Here is a 23177-nt window from a genome sequence, read left to right as displayed (position 1 = left end):
CTTCCCCACCCAGTCCTAGTTCAAACCTGAGAGCGTGCATTCCTTGGGCCTCTGTGGGCTTGCTCTCTACCCTTTGATCAGCTTGTCCTGTGCTAGAGGATAAGAGCGAGAGCCACTCTTGAGATTGGACCATGTTTTATCTTGTGTACGCTAAGGGAGGTTCAAATAGTTGCGTGCATGTTTTGAAGATATAGGAAGCGCTCTCCATGACAATCTGCTTCTCTCTGCCGGTCCTTTTGCTCTCCTGTTTGCTGTTTTGTTTTTCAAACTTCCTTTGAACCTCTGCCTGGGATGACTCAACCCCTTACAACCTTGTTTGTATCAGTCTAGCTGGCCGCACAGTGTAATGATGGAAGTTTAGCTCCATTAGAAGATTGCTGCATGCCAAACAAAGCAGTGAATTCTGAGAACACAAAGCTGCCCTTATTTGAGAAGAATGAGATTCTCAACCCATCCAAGGCCACCTCTGCATTACTAGCATCCTTATCAGCTGCGAATACATCAGAAGTTGTTGTTCCAGTTAAAGTATCCAGTAAAAAGAGAGAAGAAATCGCCTTTATTCCCATGCCAAGCAAAACAGTTATTTCTGTTGTAATCCCACAACTGTATGTTGTGCTATAAACCTGGCACACACAAGTAACCAGCCCTGCATCCTGTTCAGAACTCTGCTGCCTTTACAGGCACACAGGAACAGCTGTTCTGTTTAAATAGTGTGGCCCGATTTTCCCCATTTTAAACATTTAGCACTATCAGCTGTTCAGAAGGGGGAGCAAGAGTCCATTAAATGCACAGTTAGAGTAATCTGACCACAGAGAAAGCCTCTTTCTAAGCGGCGGCAGGCAACGGGGTTGTCTTATGACCTGAACTCTGATTATATGCAAGCATTTGTATTATGGCTTTTATGATGCTTGGAAACGACGAGGAATCTCCACTGTCCTGAGACGGTGGAAATTTGCAGACAGTAATTGCAGTATGAATGCACACTCCGTGATAAGAGGGCACTCCTGGAACCCCAGGATGCACGGAGGCAAGGGAGATGTTCATGGGGAAACAGTCAAATAGGATCAGTCCCTTTCCCGCTCCCCATTTTCCTCTGATGTCCTCACTCAGCTATTTTCTGGGAGACTATAACATGATGCCCTGAGGTGGTTGCTTGAACTTTGGGTTTGTTGTTAGCCCCCACAACGAAGCGCATCTGTGATATTTTCTGTGCAGTGCTGTAAACACACACTAGAAATGCTTTGTCTGGAGCACACAGCATCATTTGAGGCTGCATGTTGTTGTGCAGTTATTGGCCTGAACACACATTTTGGGACTGTGAACAATTATGGGATGTTTCGAGCCATTCTCTTAATTCCTTTACACGAGTCTTCAGATTTTGCTTGCGGCATGTACAGTCCATACAGGTGTGCCTAAGGGTGTGTGAGACTGTGCTTGACTTCACTTGTTCTCTAGCTGTGAAGTCTTCACTGGTTGGTGGCACCAGCTTTATCATGGTGCCCTGAGGGAGAAGGGGTCAGTTTGCGTAGAAGTTACACTTTGCCAGGGTTTTGCCCAGTTTCCCTTGACCCTACAGCAGCTTCTGGGGTACGAGGAAAGCATTTATGCTAGGGATCAGCAACTGGAGTCTGCTGAGCCAAAACTTTCAAGGACACATTCCAGCCAGGCAAAACACTTGGGGTGTGATGAAAGGCTAGAGATGGATGAAGCCTAGGTAGAGTTTTGAGGCCTGGAGGGCCACGACTGGCCTGCGTTCCTGAAGTTTTCCCACCCCTGCTTTAAACCACACTGGCACTGTACTTGATTTTTAGGCATACCCATTGTTCACAGTGGCTTGTGGCTGTAAGAACAGGACCGTGCTGATTTTTTTTTTGCTTCTCCTTCCTTTTGCTGTGGGACAGGAAAGAGGAAGAGCCAAGAGCCATCGCTACTGGCCGAAACTCGGCTCCAAGCACAGCTCAGCCACTTACGGGAAGTTCAAGGTGACCACCAAATTCCGCACCGATTCTGGTTGCTATGCCACTACGGGTCTCAAGGTCAAGCACCTTCTGCTAGGGCAGGAGAAAACGGTGTGGCATTTGCAGTACACCGACTGGCCGGATCACGGTTGCCCAGAAGAACAAGGCTTTCTCTGTAAGTTGTGTGTGTGTGTGTGTGTGTGTGTGTGTGTGTGTGTGTATTTGAAATGTGGGTGCTTTCTTTTTGTTTTGAGTGAGGACATCAGTGAAGTTGAATTAAATGTTGGAGTGGGTCCTTAGAACTATTTGCTTATGCATACACACATAAAGGTAAAGGTAAAGGTACCCCTGCCCGTACGGGCCAGTCTTGACAGACTCTGGGGTTGTGCGCCCATCTCACTTAAGAGGCCAGGGGCCAGCGCTGTCCGGAGACACTTCCGGGTCACGTGGCCAGCGTGACATCGCTGCTCTGGCGAGCCAGAGCCGCACACGGAAACGCCGTTTACCTTCCCGCTGGTAAGCGGTCCCTATTTATCTACTTGCACCCGGAGGTGCTTTCGAACTGCTAGGTTGGCAGGCGCTGGGACCGAGCAGCGGGAGCGCACCCCGCCGCAGGGATTCGAACCGCCGACCTTTCGATCGGCAAGCCCTAGGCGCTGAGGCTTTAACCCACAGCGCCACCTGCGTACACACATATACACACATAAAAATATGTGTGTGTGTGTGTGTGTGTGTGTGTGTGTGTGTTTACACACACACACACACACACATATATAATGATACTGACATTTATTTGCTGAGCTTTAGTTGTAGGGAAGATTAATAATAATAATAATAATAATAATAATAATAATAATAATTTATTTATACCCCACCCACTCTGAGTGGCTTCCAACAGAATAATAATAATGATGATGATGATGTGATAAAATATCAAACATTAAAAACTTCCCTAAACAGGGCTGTCTTCAGATGTCTTCTGAAAGTCAGATAGTTGTTTATTTCCTCAACATCTGATGGGAGGCCATTCCACAGGGCGGGCGCCACTACTGAGAAGGCCCTCTGCCTGGTTGTTATTGTTATGTTTGGATGTGTGCAGGCCAGGGAGAGGGACCGAAAGTGGAGCTGTATGTCAAAAAGAATATGTGAAAAACTATTAATAACAAAAAGGGAGGAAAATATTTTCTTGACTGTGTCAATAGCTTTGTTGTGCAATTGTGTGTAGGCCTCGTGTAGAAGTTACACTTTGCCAGGGGTTTGCCTTGTTTCCCTTGACACTACCAGGGCAGGAGGAAAGCATGCATGCTAGGGATCAGCAACTGGGAGTCGGCTGAGTCTAATCTGGGGGATGCATATCCCCATATGCCAGCCTAGAGGCTGTGTGAAATTCCTGGAGTTTATGGCAGCAGAAGCTGCTTGCAGATCACTCCATGGAATGGGGATTGAGATGATGGCCCATTGCCCCATGCTTAAGGTGGCCTTGTGAATAAAGTGTTTATTGAGCAGAGGAGGAGGCCATTGCTCTGTTGAAGAGGATGTGCTTTGCATGCAGAAGATCCCAGATTGATTCCCTGGCATCTCCAGGATTACCAGCTAACATAGATGGGAATCATCATGCCCAAGAGCTGTTGCCCATTTTAAGAAGAAAAGAAGCTAGATTATGCCAGCACTCAATCCATAAAATAAAATTAAAAATGTGTGATAGTTGCACAGACGTCTTTTTCTTATGTCATTACAACAAAGACTCTAGTGGCACCCCTGCATTTATTTGCAAACTTTGAAAATCATCAGAATTTCGAAAAAATTATAGTGACGATGAACAGCATGAAAACGGCAGCAAAATTACGTTTGTGAAACAAGCACACAATGCATCACAAATGAGTAGATCATGTTAATACATAAACATAGGCAGAGCTCCCATTAGGGAAAACATGGGTGAAAGATAAATGAGCAGGCCTCTGAATGCTAATACTGTAGGTACCCGCCTGATGTTCGTTGGGAGTGCATTCCAAGGGGTAGGTGCCACCATGCTAAAGGCCCTGCTCTTAGCTGATGATCCTTGGAAGCATATGGCACAACGCAACATGTCTCTTCATTAAAGGTTGGGTTCATGTAGACCACAGAGCCTTTAGGTTTTGTTAAAGGCAGTAGCCCTCTTCACTCCTAAATACGTCTGTGTTTAGTAAGCATGTGAGTTAGTGGTGGGATTAATGGGGCTGAGCATGCTAGCTCTGTCACTCTCTCTCTCTCACACACACACACACACACCCTGGTTGTCCTCCACAAATTGAAGGATGACTCTCTGCAGCAGGGAGCCTCTTGTAATGCAGATTCCATCTCCAGGCTGCCACTTGTGGAGGGTGATAGTATTAGCAATGAAGCTGGTATGCTCACCACACACCCTTCCTATGTCTACTTAACCATGGAGGTTTTTTGGGTGACTTTCAGTGACATGTAACCCACGTTAAGAGGACTGTCTGTTACCATGCAAGGCAACTGTTTTCTTTCCTTCTTTGTTACCCTACATGGGGCTTTCTCTGTGAAGGAAAATTTGTGCATGAAACAGGCCTGCTTGAGAGAGAGAGAGAGTCAGCAGGCATGTTTGAAATTCAGAGACATTCTGCACTGTAAGGAGAGGGCCAGATGGATGCTCCCTGCCCATTAGATACTGGCTCTGACAGGCATTTGTTTCAAGGGGACCTTGCTGCTGTTCTGATCCCAGCCTGTTAATAGCAGGAATTGCTGTAAGTAATGTCTACAGTCATCTGCTTAAGGGACTTGGGGATTTGCAGAGGGGGAAAGAGAGAGTGTGTGTTATTTTTTCTTTTTTTAAAAAAGAGCTGTTTAATTTAAAGGACCGAAGTCCCAAGTAGTAATTGACACCCTGCTGCTTCTTGCTTAACTCAGTGCTGTTTGCTGTCCAGAGGCCTTCTAAGGCTGTTAGAGGTCTTCTAAGAATGGTAAATTATCATAATTTAAAAGGAAGCTTGCTCCTCCATGCATTCGTCCTCTTTTTATGTGAAGCTGGGTAGCATTTCAGGAATGTGATTTCCGTTTTATTCCCGCCACGCAGCCTATTTGGAAGAGATCCAATCGGTGCGACGCCACACCAACAGTGTCCTGGACAGCAGCAACAACTGCAACCCCCCAATTGTCGTTCACTGCAGCGCCGGCGTGGGGAGGACGGGGGTCGTCATTTTGACGGAGCTCATGATTGGCTGCTTGGAGCACAACGAGGTGAGCAAATGGGTCTTTCAGAAGGCGGGCCTCTTCTTGCTTAAATACAGGTGTGTTCCTGCAAGCCCTGCTGCAAAGCGTGAAAGTATGTGGGGAGAAGTTCCACAAATTCCAGAGGGTTAACCAGAGGGTTGTCTCAACAAACATCCAAAAGCCCGGCGGAAGCTTTTGCAAATTGCTTCAGCAGATGCCCAAAGTGGTTGTCAGGTGTTGTGAAAAAATGGAGCGGTGCAAGAAGTAGTTTGTTGACAGTTCTTTGCAAAGCTTAAGGTAAGCAAAACCTCTGTTCACAACACCTTTCCAAACTATTATGTGATTCCCTTTAGATAGGTTTTATAACCTGACCCCAAGGCTGGTAAGCAAGGTTCATTACTTTCTTTCAAGTAAGAACTGCGCTCTTAGTGTTGCTTCCTCTACACACCCACACCCACCCCTTTAAGGTACTTTTTTCAGGAACAAAATGGCCAACCAAGTTAATCAGATATGGGCTGGCAAAATGAAAAACACATTTTTGCAATACTGAGTGCAAAAAAGAAAAAGAAAATGTTTTCATTTAGAGAGTTGCAATAAGTATGCCATGACGTATAAAGTATTTCTCCCAGATCGCTAAACATTAAGGAAGCTTGACTTGGAAAACAAGGATGTAGCAACTGATTTGTTTTTTCATCAGGTACGGGGGGAAAAGAGAAATATGGCAGATGTTCAGTTATTGGGCTGGGCTGTGCGAGTCCCAACTGGTCTGCATTCCCTGCCCCCATGCCTAGGTAAGGCTAAGTTCTAACTGGCTTAGCAAAGCAATCAGATCATGAGCTGTTTATCAGATTCCACAGAGCAGCATTCTTTAGTAAGAGTGTGCAAGTATAGCAAATTTCAGAATAGAGAGCTGGCATTCTTAACCTGCATCTGCGTGAATGAGGTGCCTCAAATGGATTGCTCCGTCAGGAAACCTGGTCAATGTGGTCCTATTTGGGCTTTGCATTCTGGTTGGTGCTGTCTACCTGGTTCTAGACTTGGGTATGTGTACCCCACTCTCATTCTTTTCAGGGAGAAAGTAATACATGAACGGGACTGTACTATTTTTTAAAATAATAATAATATTTGCCCTCATAAGTACATTAGTCAGTGCTTTGCATGAAACAAGAGCTGCTTTCTTTAAATTTTCCTTTATTTAATTTTTTATATCCCAGCGTCCTAGCCTAAAAGACACTGCTCAGGGCAGCTAACTACATGAAAAATTGCCGCTCCTGAAAACAATACAAAACAATTCCAGAGAGACCGAGAGACCAGGTGGTGGTTTAAACAAAACACCCTAAGAACATTGTCTGCCTCTATTGCTGACCGTTCGCCATAATAAACATTGATTGATTGATTGATTGAACATTGTCTGCCTCATAAAATAAAAGCTTGCTAGAATAAAAAGGCTTTCAGTTATTGACAGCTGCAAAAATATGTATTGCAAAGAACTGGAAATAGAATGGCACCCTAGGATTGGCAGATTAGCTTGATTAAAATACAAACCATCGTAATAATGACCAAACATGTTACAGAAGAACCAAGTAAGTTTATAGAAAGAGGGTCTCTTGTTTGCAGTGCCTTGGAATGATAAATACCAGAACAATATGCAACCGTACAATGCTTTTGCTTTATTGTAAATATATAGCTCATGAACGATATATGAGCAGATTGCAAACTTGTGGAACTATGTGGAGGCAAACGGGGTGATGTCCTGGCAACCTCTACTACTTTAGGGTTCTAAAATGGATACATCTTTTACTTACCTTTAACATGTTATTAACATTTGTTATTTTAATGTACAGAGCAACAGGGGCGGCAGGAATCATGAGGGAAGCGATAGCCAGCTTCATGGTTTCTCCCACGTAACAATTTTTTTTACATATTTATATTTGTACACTTATATGTACATATTTTTACATATTTATATTCCTTCGATTTTGCAGAGAGTGGATGTTCCAGTGATGCTGCAACACCTGAGGGAGCAAAGGATGTTCATGATCCAAACCATCGCTCAGTATAAATTTGTCTATCAAGTCCTCATCCTCTTCCTTCAAAACTCTAGACTCATTTAACAGCCTCAGAAGAGACCCAGCTGTTTTCCCATACATGCAGCCTTCTGGATCTGGCTGAGAATCCCTCCCTCCATGTTGTTGTGGGGGGCGGGGCGTGTTCTTTTGGCAGTATTTTGTGACGAATACGCAAAATTGACAGTAGGGAGACCTTGTTCTTCCTACAAATTATTTTATACGAGATAATTTATTATTATTATTTTTCCTCGCAATGATGTGTGAATGTTCTTAATTTGTGAAACACGTTATGACTTTGGAATTATGGAAACACATTTCATATGGCTGACCTTCTTTTTACAACCTGACAGTTCCTATCTGACAGCGTTCTCTCGACTTTTGCATTTCTGTACGACCTGTTAGGCTGTTTTTATTCTTCAATTTGGAGGGATGCAACCTATTTTCAGGGCATAGAAGAGGTGACTCATATTAAAAAATAATGGATTTTGTCCGAATCTAAAAGCAAATATCTTTTTCTATACAGGCAACTCCCAATTTACGCAGGGGTTACGTTCCAACGCACCACACATATAAGTGAAATCATGTCTTTTGAAACACTATTGAAAAGGCTGCAAACACCCCATTCAGCCCCCTTTTGTGACATTTTTGTGATGTTTTCGGGTATCTTCTACGTTCGGTGTGATGCGTGTGTGTGCAGTCGCACACATTTCAGATGCGCCTAAAACAGTTGCTGCCTGTAATATTACGTTGCTCTGTGTGATGCATGCAGCTTTTTACAGAAAAGCAGCCTGGTTTTCCAGTCGACTCTTAACATCCAGGTGAGCAGCGTTGGGCAGGAATGCTCATATTGTCTTGGTGATGGTTGAAAGCAATACTTTTGTATGTGTAGCCACAAAAAAGCTCAAATGGTTTAAATAGAATCTGTCATTGACATTATCCTCTAACACCCCAGACCCACTTCACTTCCTTTTTCTCCCATAAATGGTATTGAATCCTGGCTCAGGAAAAGATTTCACTTGACTAAGCAAAGGATCTTGTGAGTAGAAATGGATCACCCGGTCCTGTTTCTGGTTGTGTGTCAGTTTGTCACATGTTTTGGCTATCAGTCACATTCCGCCTTCTTTTCACATTAGATCTGATTTTTTTTAAGGAAAGTAAAACTCTGTACGAAAACTCGTATTTAAATACAAATCTAAATACGTATTCTAAATGTGTATTTAACTGCATATCTTATCGCAGAAGAAATGTACGGGTTTCAAAAGGTATTTAACTGTAAAATGCAGATTTTTTTTAAACAGACAAATTTTTGGTACTTTAGCGTGTAGCAAAATTTGAGAAAGTGCAAAACCTGAAGAGTGATGATTTTCCATTCCATGCCTTTGTCCCCAGGAAATGAGAACGGGGTTTGTTTGATTAAAAAAATGCAGACAGGGCAAAATCCCACCCACCCAGCCATCCAGCCCTATCAGTGAGTTTATGGAACATTTGGGAGGGAAACCAGAACTGATTTTGTGTGAAAACAGTATGTGGATTTAATTCTGGTAATGATAATAAATTCCTTGGCTGAGCACATGCTCAGAGGCTCCCTTATCTTTAATTCTTAGTCTTTGCCTGCCCCGTGGTGGACTTCAGAGTTCCAGTACAAAAGAAAGTTGGAAGCCGGCTCAGGCCTTGTTCAGGGAACCAGCCACTGAGAGGTTCTTCTGTGCAGGCCCATGAGATTTCACAGCTCCCACTCATTTCAACAGACCTTGTGGGTACCATAAATATCCACACTCTGATTCCTAGAGTACATTTTTATGGTAAAGAAGTACTTTTGAACATCAGGAGCTGCCTTGTATTGTGAGTCAGACCTGTGCCCTCCTAGTCTAGACTGGCAGTGGCTGTCCAATGGCCATTCATCTGGGAAACCTGATGATTGGCCATGGAATTGTTTGCAGGAAGAGGGTGCCTTCCACTTCTAAGCTGTGCATGGCCCCTCCTTCAACGATGCATCTATGATGTTCTGTCAGTGGTTCTTTGACCTTCTGTTTGTTTGTTTGTTTGTTTGTTTGCATGCTGTCAATTTCAGGCAACAGTGCTTAAGCAGCTATTGCTGAGGTTGGCAGGCAGCTGGTACCCTTCTTCCCCAAGAGCAACACTGGATGTAACAAAAGAAAGCAGGGACAAATCCCAATTTTTATTCATTTAATCAATCGTATGGATTTGTTGAGTGTGAATTAAAAAAAAGTGGGTGGAACTTGATGTTGCGCTAAGGTGATAGTTCCGTCAGTTCAGACATTACTGTATTAAATCTCCCTTCTCCACCGCCAGCACTGGGGGTTCTCCCAGTCTTCCCAAGCAGATGTGGGAAGGCATGAGGGGTGTTGTGTGGGGAGGACAAAGAATGTGGGGGTGGGGAGTCCAATTGCACTAGCAGGACTCATTGTGCTGGGTTCTACTTAGCTCAATGTTTCTCAACCTGTGGGTCCCCAGATGTTGTTGGACTACAACTCCCATCATTCCTAGCCAGCATGACCAGTGGTCAGGGAAGATGGGAGTTGTAGTCCAACAACATCTGGGGACCCACAGGTTGAGAACTGAACCCAGTCCTCAATTTCTGAAGCAAAGAGCATTAGAAATGAATTCCCTTTATGTTTAGGTAATGCACACAAACGTCATAGCAGAGCTCATCTTAGAACAGGCATTCTCTTCTGTGTAAGAGAATAGGAGAAATGTGTATTTTAAGATGGTGCTGGCTTCTTATCTGTACCCTTTTATAAGTACTGGTGCACACTTTGACCTTTAGAGCAAATGTATGGAGGGAGGTGGAGGAATACATTATGGAGGGAGTTCCATTGTTCTCCCCCACCCACTTTTTATTTGTTAGGCTTTTCCTCTTCCATTGGAAGAAATGAAAGGTTTTTGTTTTTTTAATCCCATGGAAATCCAGTGGGAGGGAAAATAACTCCATTCGTGTAGTCTCTCTCCCTTCCCCCATGCTCCAATTCTGGGGGCAAATTTCGGCAATGATGGGGCTTTGAATCTACTAGATCCGGATCTGCCACTGATGTGACCTTCTTTTTAACCCTTTCGCCCTTGGGACACCAATGACATTTCAGTGCCACCAATGACATTCATTCAGTGCCCGGAGGCCTGTAGCCACAGACTTCCATTTCAGATTGCAGAGAGGCACAGTTTCCAGTGGGACTCCCAACTGCCCTTCTTGGGAGCTTAGGATTTCTCCCTGAAAGTGTTGTTTTTAATTGACAAATCAATCAGACTTTATGCCTCCTAATGAAATGGTAGACCACATTGAGATACTTCAAGTTGCCCCCAAAATGATGAAGTGAAGAAAGCACAGGGAAAGCCTCTCGCTGATGCACCTTTAGAAATTCTGCTGCTTCCTTAGTTAACTCCAATTTTCAGTCCAGCATCTCCTTGCCGATGCCAACATATCTCTTGTTAAATTAGCTGCAACCATTTAAAGTCTTTTAGTGGCATCTGCATGATAATTGCACAGAGACGCTTTGTATCTGGGAAGCCGGCCAAGGAATAAACCTTGAAGCAAAGTGTATTAAATTAGTTATCTCATTATAGCTTTTTGAATAATTTCCTAATGATGAATTAAGTTTGAACCCAGAGCTGTCAAGTCCCATTGCTCCATTTGGCCTGACAGGTAGGGAGTAAGATGGGGGAAATCAACCACTCTGAGGTCTGATTACGACGAGATCTGGGTTGGAATGGGTATATTCTTGGCTTTTCTGGAAGTGCGCAAACAAAAAAAGAGCCATATTTAATAAGCAGGCATAATGGATGCTAAAAGGGAAAAGTCAATGCAAAGCCGCCAAGGCTTTTTGTCACAGTGCACACATCTTGCACACAAAATTACAAGGGAAAGCTTCCTGCAATGAGCGAACAATGCTCACCAGCGAGCCAAATAGTTGCTAACATAATAAGCAACAATTTTCATGCTATTCCTAAAATGGCTGATGGGTGTTCAAAGTGACTTTCCTTCTTTTTTAATTAAAACGCCTGTGAAATTTAGTGTGATTTTTCACATTAGATTTGACCTTGGCAACTTTCTTAACATCTTACTCAAAACGAGAGATCCTTGCATATCTTCAGTTATTCCTCTCTACCCTTAATTATAACACTCACCAGTACTGGTGTCCCCCCCCCCCCCCCCGGTTTTAGTAGGGTCACTTGGCAAAAGTAAAACTTAAGGTTGTGATTTCAATGAAGTGCTTTCTCAAAACCCAAGATCCTTCTCGGATCGCATCAAAGTTTGGGAATGAATTTTCCCCAGAATAAATGAGATCAGGACTTTTAAGAGAGCTGCTTTCCATTACTTTGCCATAGTTTTATTATGCAGCCCTTTGGCTTTTTTTCTTTTATTATTAACACAAGTCTCTGCTCAGTAGTCCATAATCCAGATAAAGTTAGTTGAAAAACCACATGCCTATTCAAGAATGGGTCCTGTGAGGGCTGAAAGAAGCAAGATTTGTTGAGAAAGCTGGGTTGTGTCCCAATGGTTCATCTATCTTGGGAGTTTAATATAAACTGTTATTAACCGGGTATCTGCATACAAAGAAGAGTGATGTTTATATGAACCCCATTTCTTTCTGCAGAAAATTAATGCTTTACTAAATCACCCTGTCTGACAGTTGACCTGTACACCCAAACTCCATGACCTTTCTTTCTGACTTTGTTGGATGACCAGTACTTCGTTAACTTTTAGGAGAGTCTTGTTTTTTTAATGTATTTTTATGAAAGCTTTAGGAGAATCTTGTTGACAGTTTAAGCGTGTCTAAGATGGCAGCAGTAGTTTTATGCCCTTCCCTGGGCAAATCCAAACTGGCCATGATGATTCTTGCTTTAGTGATATCTAGGTCACGACTGTCACACCTGTCATATTATTATTGGGATTACAGCTAGTCCAGATGTCAAGCAAAACCAGTGAGCTTATGATGCTGATGCTGAAACACCTATGTTGTTTTCCTGGCCCAAAGCAAAGTGCTGGCGATGGCCTTTTAAGTCCTAAATTATTGAAGGATAGCTTTCTCTTATATGGATCTCCTCACAGTTAAAAATCTTCCTGAAAAGGCCTCCTCTGGCTTCCTCCACTAGGCGTACTGTAAGGACATTCTTTTCCCATATGAACCTTCTCAGAAACAGATATTTGGTTCCTATTTTATGAACATTCCTGCTTTCTAATGTTGGATGGTGTAGCTATTGTAGATAGGGGCCTTTTTATCTGGTTGTCCCCAGATTATGGAAGCACTGCTCAGGGACATATTCCAGGAATCATCATGGCTATCTTCCGGTACCAGGTGAAATCTTCCTTGTACATCCTAGCTTTATATGAACTTCTGCATTGTGGAGCCTTGTGTATCAGCAGAGGCTCCCAGAGCAATTGAGAGCTCTGGAAGATCACACAAGGTCTGGGAGGTGTTTCACAGCCCCAGGAGAAGGCCATGGGTAGGCAAACTAAGGCCTAGGGGCCAGATCCGGCCCAATCGCCTTTTCAGTCTGGCCCGCAGATGGTCCAGGAATCAGCATATTTTTACATGAGTAGAATGGGTCCTTTTATTTAAAATGCATCTCTGGATTATTTGTGGGGCATAGGAATTCATATCGCCCCCCCCAAGTCTGGCCCCCCACAAGGTCTGAGGGACAGTGGACCGGCCCCCTGCTGAAAAAGTTTGCTGACCCCTGGCTTAGGCCATGTCTCTGCAGCTCCTCTCTACCTGTGTTGCATCTGAGGGCAATAACACCTGAAGAGGACTAATGTCAGTTGGTTGAATTTTTTAGACTGGTTATGGCTTACCTATCTGTATTTAACTGCTTTTGTCGCCTGCCTTACAGATGTTTTTATAGTTGTATGTTGCAGATTTTTGCAAAGTGGCTTGAATGCCATGGTTGGGCACACACAAAAGAAAAAAAAGAAACACTTTTTATGAACCCTGGTTCCATTAACAGGTTCAGAATCTAAATTCCCCCCTTCCCCCAAAACATAAGGTCTGAAAATTAATTCATTGCAGCCCCTGTTCTTCTAAAACACTTGTTTTTCTGCTGCTATCTGCTGCTGCCTTTAAAGGCATTAATTAAAAAAAAAAAAGAAGCTGCAAGGAACTAAAATTAGCTTGTTGGGATCACCTCTGATGGGAACGTTCTCTCTCTTTGTGTAAACAGGAGTATCTGTTTTACAGAACGGTTGCATGTGCATTATTTCCATATTGCACCTGTATAATCATATCTGACTTGTGTTATACAGACTAACACACTAAATCAATTTTACATCACTGGATTGTTGTTAGTCTGGTTTTACTGCAGTATTTTTGTGTATCACCAGGGATTTTCTTTGTTGAGTCCAGAGCCATTATGAGAAAGACTTACGTTCTTCTGTATGTATAAATTTTGTAAACAATTGAGTTCAACTATTTTTATCTCCATTAATCCGGTATGACTGCCAGACACCTTTTTGTACTATTGAAAGTCTGTTTTTAAATAAAATAAAACTATGCATGCATGCTATTTTGTACCCTAATGTATATTCATATCAGAACATAAGCTTATGCTTGTCGGTTTTGTTTTGTATAGAACCGATTGACTTTTGACAGTATTTTTGCACTTTTTTCCCTTTTCCTTCCTGTTTTATAAAGTTTTCTTCAGCATTAATAATTGCAATATTTTTTTTACTCCTTACACTACCTTTGTGTAAATACCTGCCTTTTGCAGTGAAAGAAAGTTTTGCCTCAAGCTTTTGTTTTGTAAGAGACTATGCTTAGCCTTCATATTATGCAATAAAACTTTCTGCCCTCAAAATTCTAGTGGTCATCTTTGAAGACAACGGATGGGATATATTTATTGAACATTGTAACTTCCCTCATTATAGAGTAGCAGCCAGCATAATATAGCCTCATTGACTGCAAAAATGGGAGGGTTGCCATGCACCTGTGAAAGAAGGAATGTGTTACAGCATTTTCTCAGTGACGGGAATGATGTCAATTTAAATGCCTGGTCTGATACTTTGGTGCAAAGCAAGACCATGTATCTCCCAACATTCTTGACGGAATAGGCCATGGGTAGGCAAACTAAGGCCTGGTGTCCAGATCCAGCCCAATCACCTTCTCAATCCAGCCTGCGGACAGTCCGGGAATCAGCATGTTTTCACATGAGTAGAATGTGTCCTTTTATTTAAAATACATCTCTGGGTTATTTGTGGGGCATAGGAATTCATTCATTATTTGTTTTTTCAAAATATAGTCCGGCTCCCACAAGGTCTGAGGGACAGTGGACTGGCCCCCTGCTGAAAACGTTTGCTGACCCCTGGATTAGGGCAATATTACCCAGGTTACTCCACAATGCCACACTGCTTGCAGGATGACAAATGAGTGCAGTGAATTTTGCACAATAAATTTGCACGCTGGGAGGTAAGTGATGCTTGTATGTTTGTAGGATGTATGTTCAGAGGATGTGTGGGGGAAGAGACCATGGCTGCTAAGCTGATCTACTAGAATATTAAAAAATGTAAAGTGCCTTTGCAAATTCATTTTGTGTGACCTGCACACAAAGTCCTTAGCTCACATGCTATTTCCCAGTTCACACACAATAGTAGTAGTGACTAGTCTCAAAGCATCCTAGGAGCATCGCAAGGCTGCAAACAGAGTCCAAAATAAAAAGACACCCTCCTCTAACTGTGCCATCCAGCAGTGTGCATATTGATCCCTGATAGCAATTCTACACTCTTTTATCCAGCAGACATCTTGACGTGATGAAATAGCAAAGGGTAGCAAGTAAATAGATGATCCTATTGCTTTTCCTTTGCATGTGTGCCTAAGGTACAGCCACTACTCGAGTTAGTTCCAATTGCCTTCCATTTTAGAATTGCACTGTTAGCACCCTTTGTTTGGAGTTTGGTAACACATCCGCTAGCAGCAATGCAATTCACAGAAAGATTTTCATCAACTGTTGCATCCCAGCCATAGCAAGCATTTGATTAAAACTCTGCTATCTGAAAGTATCAAGACATGGCCCATCTGCTTGGAAATTATGTTTCATTGACTAATTTCATTTCCTGTAAAACATGTGCTTCAGGGCCTTCTATGGACTTGTTAAGTGTTAGCTTCCAACTGTTCGTCCTTATATTTTGAAGTGTGAGAGTTTATGGCAGTACCTTCAGAGGGGAGGAAAAGCCTGGGCAGTACTTCTGTCCACGGCATGCAATTGGTCTGTACTGCCTCTGTGAACTAAATGCTGCTACTCATGAGCACAAATAGGGCAGATCTGACCATTTAACTTCCACATGGACCCACTGGCACTGGCAACCTGTATGTGCAGCTTCAGCTGCTCAGTGGAGGAAACTGGACAAACATGTGCACCTTAAGGTGTATCTTGATGCACATCATCATAATGCGTGCTTTCTGCAGAAGAGGAATGCCTTCTTAAGGGAGGAGGGGGAAAATACAGAGCCTCATGCCTATCCAAAGCCATTACACATGGCCATGTGTATACAAGACATAAACAACAAAGCTGAAATCCTGAGCACATGCACCTGGGCATAAGCCCCACTGAAAGGAGTGGGACTTACTTCAAGGTAGACGTGCATAGGATTTCACTGAGAATTTATGCTGCTGGCATTCATTCATTCATTCATTCATTCATTTATAGTTTATCCAGATTCCATAGAAGCACATCCTTTCTGGTAAGTTCCACTTACAATGACTGCTCTGAAAACATCGCCAAGTACAGAAGGCTTCAGGTTTTAAATGGAGGGAACTTTTATGAAACTCTCAACCTAGAAGACATTAATATGCAACACTGGAAAAAGAAAATTCCCATACATATGAAGAATCACAGAGGTTGAAGGGACCTTTGAATTTTATCTCACCCAAGCTCCTACTCAGTGCAGGATCAACAACGGAGGATGAAATGACAGTATCCATGACAGACGGCTTTGGCAGCCTCTGCCTAAATAACTCCAGCAAAATAAAATATATAATAATAATAATAATATCCTCTACTGCTGAGCTGCTCTCTTTTCTCTCTGCTTCTAAATACCAGTTGCTGGAAACTGCAGCTGGGGAGAATGCTGTTGAGGTCAGGTTCTACTTGCACGCTTTGCAAAGGCATGTGGTTGCCCACTATTAGAAAAGGGTGCTAAACTAGATGGACCACTGACCTGATGGAGCAGGACTCTTATGTTCTTAAGAAGTTTCTCCTAATGTTTAGCTGAAATTGGCTTCCCTGTATTTTCCACTCTTTGGTTCTAGTCCTGCCCTTTGGAATCTTCCGCCTACTGTTTTGGAGTTGCTAAGATTCTGTAAGATTGGGCCGCAAAGCTAATTGACTGGAACCAGTTTCTTGGGTGATACTGCATCCAGTTCTTACCAAAAAACAATAGTAAAGTCAACCCTACATCTCTCCTTATTCCTGAAGATACGTAAGACCCCAGAAACTTGTGCTAATACATCCATACACAATTTGCAGAGAACAGTATGTTTCCATTATCTATGTTGACATTGTTATCCTAAGTGTGGACACACAGTGTTAGAAACGAATAACTGGAGTCAATATATGCAAGAGCTAAGTTTGTAACAAAATTTTGGAGTGCAAATGTTGCAGCTACAATGAATGTGCCTGCAATGCATTTTTCGAAAGACAAAGTTCATGTCACAATAAGAAGGAAAGCAATCAAGCCGGCTCAAGCAAGGCTGTCCCATTTTAATTAATTGCTTTGCATGGCTAAGATACATAGTACATTAAAATCTGTAGAGAAAAGAATTGGTCATCTCTGCACATGATCAATCAAAGGCATTAGCTGTATGAAACCGTGGCATTTCCTTAGTGGGGAAAAAGCATTCAAAATTAATTCATCAAGGCTCAAGATATTTCACATCAACCTCAGAGAATGCAAGAGGTAAGGCCCGGGTGCACCACATGTTTGTCATTCCAATTATTTTACAGAAAAGCTTTCATCCCATGTCAATTTTCAAAGCACTCCTGAAGTTTCCATAGCAAGGCTTTTAAAGAAAGGTTGAAGGATTGCATAGATTCAAAGACTCAGTGGGCCTCTAATTCCTTTTTGATCTCTATAACGTATGGATGATCTTTCCCATGTGCTATCTCCATGATGGCAATTGCCTGCGAAAGAGGGAGAGAAAAAATACAATTGATTCAGACAGCCTTGGTTTATGAAATGTTCTCGTCAGGGATTCCAAAGAGTCAGAAACCTCTGACTGGTTTTTGTCCCCTTAAATGTACCCAACTGAAAACAGCCCATTTGATTGTAAAGAATCAAACCTTATTATATACACAGCACCTTTTGATCCTAAGAGATCTCCAAACTCTTTTGAAAGGCACAGACAAGCAAAAAGTTAAATGACATTGTATCTGCCTTTCTGTTCTAAACTTAACCAGAAGATGACTCTCAGACAGAGCTGCTTCGAGCAGAATTTGGGCCTGCTTGTACTTGAAAGCAAGATGGAGTCTGGATGGTCAATGGGAGAGGGTGATGGTTTAGCCATTAACTGGGATGACCACAACCCTCCATCTGTTACTCTGACTAGAACAGCTCCAGTAACCCCCCTTGCTGGTCCTCCTGTAACTAATTTCCCCCCAAGTTTATGACGCAACAGCCACAGCATTCAGATGCTGCAGATTGAAGTTGAAGATTAGTTGCCAAGTTGCCTGGAACCACTGGCACTGAGGCGACTTCTTGGCATCTGCATTCCAAGCCTGTGTTGCACTCCTTTGGTCTTCAACTCCAAAATAAAGTTTGTAGCCAAGGCTGCAACCCTATACAGGCAACGACCAAGTGACATGCAACTCTGACCGCATGTATCACGGCAACTTGGAGGTGGCTGGAAAAGGGGGTGGAGTAAGGCATAACGGGATAGAGCAGGTTTATGCATGCTCTGTCAATGTGCACAGGGATCAAGAACAGAATCCCTGTGCAAATTGGTTGTTGCCTGTACCCACTTAGCTAGAGTAAGTTCTAATGCACTTAATGGGACTTACTTCTACATTGGTATGTATAGGATTGCACTGTAAATTAATACTTTACATGCTATTTTTAAAAGGTCCACCTGAATCCTCCTTTTGATGGTGCCATCCCTACCTTACTGAATTAAGATAACTAAAAAATTAAGGAAGCTGTGCACAGCAAGCCTAGGATTCACGGGTGAAGTTCAACAACACCATTTCTAGGTCGATGTAGAAAATCCAGCCGTTTTTTCCATCTTTTCAACCAGTATGCTGTGGCACCTTGGAATGCCTTGAATGATGGTCAGGGGTGCCACAGGCAACACTGGCCTCTGTCCCTCTTTCCTTCCTTCCCTCCTCTGATGCCCGCTTGCGTCTCTGCCTCTCAGTGACTTGCACAGCTGTTTGTTGCAGCATCCCTGGCTACAAGTTCTCCAGGCGAATGGTGCCTCTGGGGTTGGCCAGGGGGTACTGGTTGTCAGAAGCTGAGGCAGCCTCGGAGAAAGCAAGCAGACAAGCAAGCAAGCAAGCAAGCAAGGGAGCCCAGCCAGCTATCCCTTGCTGTTGGGAATGGACAGACAAGTCCCAAGCCCCTGTGGGGCAGTGTGAGGAGGCACCTTTCTTTGGGGCAGAGAGGGGCAGCTCAGAGACCAAGGGTGGTGGCAACAGCTGTCCAGAGGACTCCTAAGGAGAGGGGAGAGGAGAGGAGGCTGAGGGAACACTCCACAAGTGTGTTCAAAAAAGGGTGAGAGGCTGCCAGCTCTGCAGGCAAGGGGCGGCAGAACTGGGCTCCTGAGCCCCACAGGGGTGCCACAGAAAGAATGTAGCTGGTCAAGGGAGCCGTGAATTCAAGAAGGTTGGAAACCACTGCCTTAGGGAACAGTCCTCACGGACTGGATGCCCTACCAACTAATGCTTACAGGTCTGTCAGTATAGAAAGGGCTCCACAGCAAAGCCCTTGCAAGGTGAAGGTGAGGGAAGGGAAGCCAAACCAAAACCCTCCACAACCGATCAATACACTTCCTGCCCCCCCCTCCACCTAACAAGGTTTTCCAGCTACAGGGGGAAAAATATTTTGACTACCATATGCACTAACATTCAAGATAGCTACTGAAATGCAATCTGCTTTGTGCCATATGCCAGCTTCCATCAGAGCCAAGAACATTCAGTTTCTGAACAGCTCTTGATTGTACACAAAACCACAGAAACTGAGAGTGACTTCTCAGTGACGGATCCTGTTGGGAAAACCGTGTGTACCAATTAAATTGAACTGCCGGTTGCTGCCACCTTAATTGAAGGAGATTTGGGGCATCAAAGGTAGGAGCAAAAGTACTATCCGTAGATTTGAGTTCTAAAATAATCATTTTGGAATGGGAAGAAGATTTTCATTTTGCCAATTCAGGAAGCTGTAGAAGGTGGCTGGAAAATTAAGTACTATAGCTATGCAAAGGCAGTTCAGAATTTCTACCCAAGCGAAACATTTATAAGCATGTCATAAGGGCATCTAAGGGGCGGGGTGTGTGTGTGAGGATACCTTCTTGAGAGCCTTAACGCCAGCAGGTCTGTTTTCCAGGCCCATGTAAAGTCTCCCCAGTTTCAGCCACATGGAGGCCACATTGAGGGAATATAAAGGATAATGTTTACTGCAAAAAAAGAAAAACAGGAACAACATCTGCTTTCACCAGAACTTGAAACCACAGTTCTACAAAGTTTGTTTGCAACAGCTCGGCAGGCCAAGACACACATCTTGCTCTTCCTTTTATGCAATTATTGATAATGGTTGATTTACCATTTTCTTTTTAAACATGTGTAACCATTTCACCAAATGAATTGTACAGGACAAACAAAAAACAAATTGCACATAAAATACTTTGTAATAATAAAATTTATCCGTTTACTTTTAATAAATCAAGGAATTGTGTCATAGCTGCATGTGCTCTATTCTGCCAGCATTCCATTCTAACAAAGTGTTCCCTTCGCCTTTCCACTCTGATCTCACGGGATTAGTTTATTCAGACATAACCCCACAGGCATATACTTTGCTCTCTTATTCTTCAATGGAAGGAATTATTGGTGCGCTCCACTTTTCTTTCTTTTTGCTAACGCATTCCGGCTGTTGCCAACATATACAGACACATGGTCAATTTGTGATCATCTTACGAAATGGACTTTGGTCAAATGAGGCTCATACTTTTGAAGGGCAAACTACACACTTAGACCAGAGATCAGGTGAGCAGAGGGGCAACCCGAGAGCAATTTCGCAGCTGCAGTGTCAACATGCCGCTGGTTGCGCAGCCAGCCTAAACTAGCTTAGAAGATCAGTCTCCATGTCCCCCCACCAAAAAAATCCAAAAACCTAGGCAAACCACCGGGGTGATAAATCTGATTCGGGCTCCAGGGTGAAGAATGTGCCAGTGTGTTTTCCCAACCACCGCTCCCCACCAGCTGATCTATGACTTCATACTGGCATCTGATTCAAAGGGAGATGTTCGTTTACACTCCACAGCTGGAAAGAAAATTATGCCCCGAGATAATTCATTGAGCAGCCTCGCCACTGGCTCACACACAGCAGTAGGGTGCGCCATGCCACAGTCTCTGGGCTTAACATGCTGCTGCTAGTGCTCCTCTCTGCATGGGCCGCAGGGCAATGTTTGCAACAGAATATAAAAGAACACAACAGAACCTCAAACATTAACAGCTTCCCAATACAGGGCTGCCTTCAAATGTCTACAAAAAGTCATAATTATTGATCTCCTTGATATCTGATGGGAGGGCGGGTGCCACTACCGAGAAGGCCCTCTGGTTGTTTCCCTGTAGCTTCACTGCCAGAAGGCCCTCGGCGCTGGATCTCAGTGTCCAGGCTGAATGATGGGGGTGGAGATGTTGCTTCAGGTATACAGGGACGAAGCCATTTAGGGCTTTTTTAAAAAAAGTATTTTTTATTAAAGATTTATTGGGTTAGCCATTTAGGGCTTTGAAGGTCAACACCAACAGTTGGATTTGTGCTCAGAAATGAACTGGGAGCCGATGTCGATCTTTTAGGACTGGTAGGACTGGTGTTATATGGCCCGGCAGCTGCTCCAAGTCACTAATCTAGCAGCCATATTCTGGATTAATTGTAGTTTCTAAGCCACTTACAATTCCTAGATGAACGTACAGTTTTTGCACTTCTCCAAATTTTCTGCTTTTCCAGCAGAAAACAAGTACCAATATGCATATATTTTGGATAAAACATGTTCAAAGATATGTATTTAAATAAAAATTGCCATGCAGATTTAACCCCTCTTCCACTGAGTGATTTATCTTGGTAGATCAAATCTAACCTTGCAGGGGGAGACATTTTATCAACTAGGATGATTCTCCTGAATCACCAGGCAACCTACTTTTAAAAAGTGCTAACCATGTTTCATATAAAAACTGCACCTGGCAAGGACAGCTCTAGAAAAATTCTAAGGGGATTTCCCACTTTCCATCACACAGGAAGGAGTACCGCCAAGATTATGCCCGTTGCAACACATACTTGTATGTTCCTTCTCCCATTCAGTTACAACAAAATGCTTTCCTTCCCCCCTCAAAGCTACCATTTCATTCATATGGAGATTTAAATAACATTAAACCTCACACAATCAACTAAGTATTCTTCAATCAGCTGACAGCCCCGCTTCCGAAATATGTAAATAATTCAGGAGTTGGTTTCGTGGGATAACAAGCACATAATTATCTTGTTTTGCTTCTACCTGCTAGGCTTGGCTTACACAGAAACAGTCATTAATGAGATCAGTTCACTGAATTGGAAGGTGAAGGTGTGTTTGGGTGGGTGTGTTTTTTTAGAGACATTTCGGCTTACTACATCATACAAATTACACAGAAAAATTCAGGAACGCTACCTGTATGGTTTGATAATCTTCTGCCCATAGCGCAAAGCACCCTCCCAGTCTTGCATGTACAGACAGACTCCCATAGCCTGGTACATCATGTGCAGCATGTAAACATTGCTCTCGACAAACACAGCGCCCATCTTGTCCAAGCTAAGCTCGCAAACCTCAAGCAGTTCACTTGGGGGTAAGCCAAAAGTTAAGGAGCGCAGAAAGGAAGCGGGGAACGAATGCCCAGTTATGACTCCAGGGCTACACAGCTGAACACCTGTTCCTGAACAGCCAAGTCTTCTTAAGCAAAATCACAAGTGTTACATACAGAAACGTACAGCCCTGATCCATTGCAGAAACACACAAGTTGGAAGGGACTTAAGAGCTCATGTGGTCCAAGTTCCTGCTCCACACCGGAAGTGCAATGCAGGATGCAAGAAAGACATTCCTGGGCCTCTGATTAGACAAAGGAAGCCCAGTGTATCTGGAGGCAGTTTGTTCCTTTGTTGCATAGACTTTTCTCCTGAGGTTTAGCTTAAAAAACCTGTTTCCTTGCCATTTCCACTGCTCTCTAGGAGCATCAGAGGATAAGTCTGCCCCATCTTTGCCTTCAAGTATTTGTTCCTAGCAGATGGCATTCAGAGGCAAACTGCATCTGAACATTATTATTAGGTATCTTGAGTGGAGGTCCTGAGCTCAGATAGCTCAACGGTCAGGTGGTGGACTCTTATACCCAGGCATTTGAAGGAGCACATAATTCCATCTTCTCCTACATGATGTTGTAAAATCTACATGAAACTGCTGGCTAAGACTGTCAATGGAATTGGGAGGAAATATTATCAGTCTTAGTCTCTCTCTGGCATTTTCATCAGCTCCTAGGAAGGTTCTGAACCCCTATCTGGGATCAGTGATAAGCCAATGCAGGCAAACAAGAGGAAATGTAAGCCCATCGAGACAGAGGCACTGTTGGGTGTCAGTATTCAGCTGGCTTTGCACTGGGTTGCACGCCCCTCTGAAGCATCAGATATGGAGCTTGGGAGTGAGAATGAAGCATGGACCCATTTCCATTCCTGCTCAGACCCACAGATTTCCAATGAGGGGGCTCCACT

General features: G+C 43.4%; 2 protein-coding genes across 3 annotated transcripts in view; one reads left to right on the top strand and one right to left on the bottom strand.

The window, feature by feature from the left end:
* The window catches only part of PTPN14 (protein tyrosine phosphatase non-receptor type 14), a 115729-nt gene extending 101685 nt beyond the window's left edge, over positions 1-14044 (top strand). For both annotated transcript variants that reach the window (XM_079968490.1, XM_079968489.1), the window contains exons 17-19: positions 1902-2133; positions 5032-5195; positions 7154-14044. In XM_079968490.1, coding sequence (XP_079824616.1) covers positions 1902-2133; positions 5032-5195; positions 7154-7282 — 525 coding nt within the window. In that variant the 3' untranslated portion in view covers positions 7283-14044. The remainder of the gene's footprint in view (positions 1-1901; positions 2134-5031; positions 5196-7153) is intronic.
* Positions 14045-16922: 2878 nt separating this feature from the next.
* Positions 16923-23177, bottom strand: part of SMYD2 (SET and MYND domain containing 2) — a 34576-nt gene continuing 28321 nt past the window's right edge. The window contains exons 10-12 of the mRNA XM_079968861.1: positions 22090-22264; positions 19737-19845; positions 16923-17362 (exon numbers count right to left, since the gene is read on the bottom strand). Coding sequence (XP_079824987.1) covers positions 17282-17362; positions 19737-19845; positions 22090-22264 — 365 coding nt within the window. The 3' untranslated portion in view covers positions 16923-17281. The remainder of the gene's footprint in view (positions 17363-19736; positions 19846-22089; positions 22265-23177) is intronic.

This window comes from Podarcis cretensis, assembly GCF_951804945.1.
Source record: "Podarcis cretensis genome assembly, chromosome: 3".
Lineage (NCBI taxonomy): Eukaryota > Metazoa > Chordata > Lepidosauria > Squamata > Lacertidae > Podarcis > Podarcis cretensis.
This window is presented reverse-complemented; position numbering and strand designations above follow the sequence as displayed.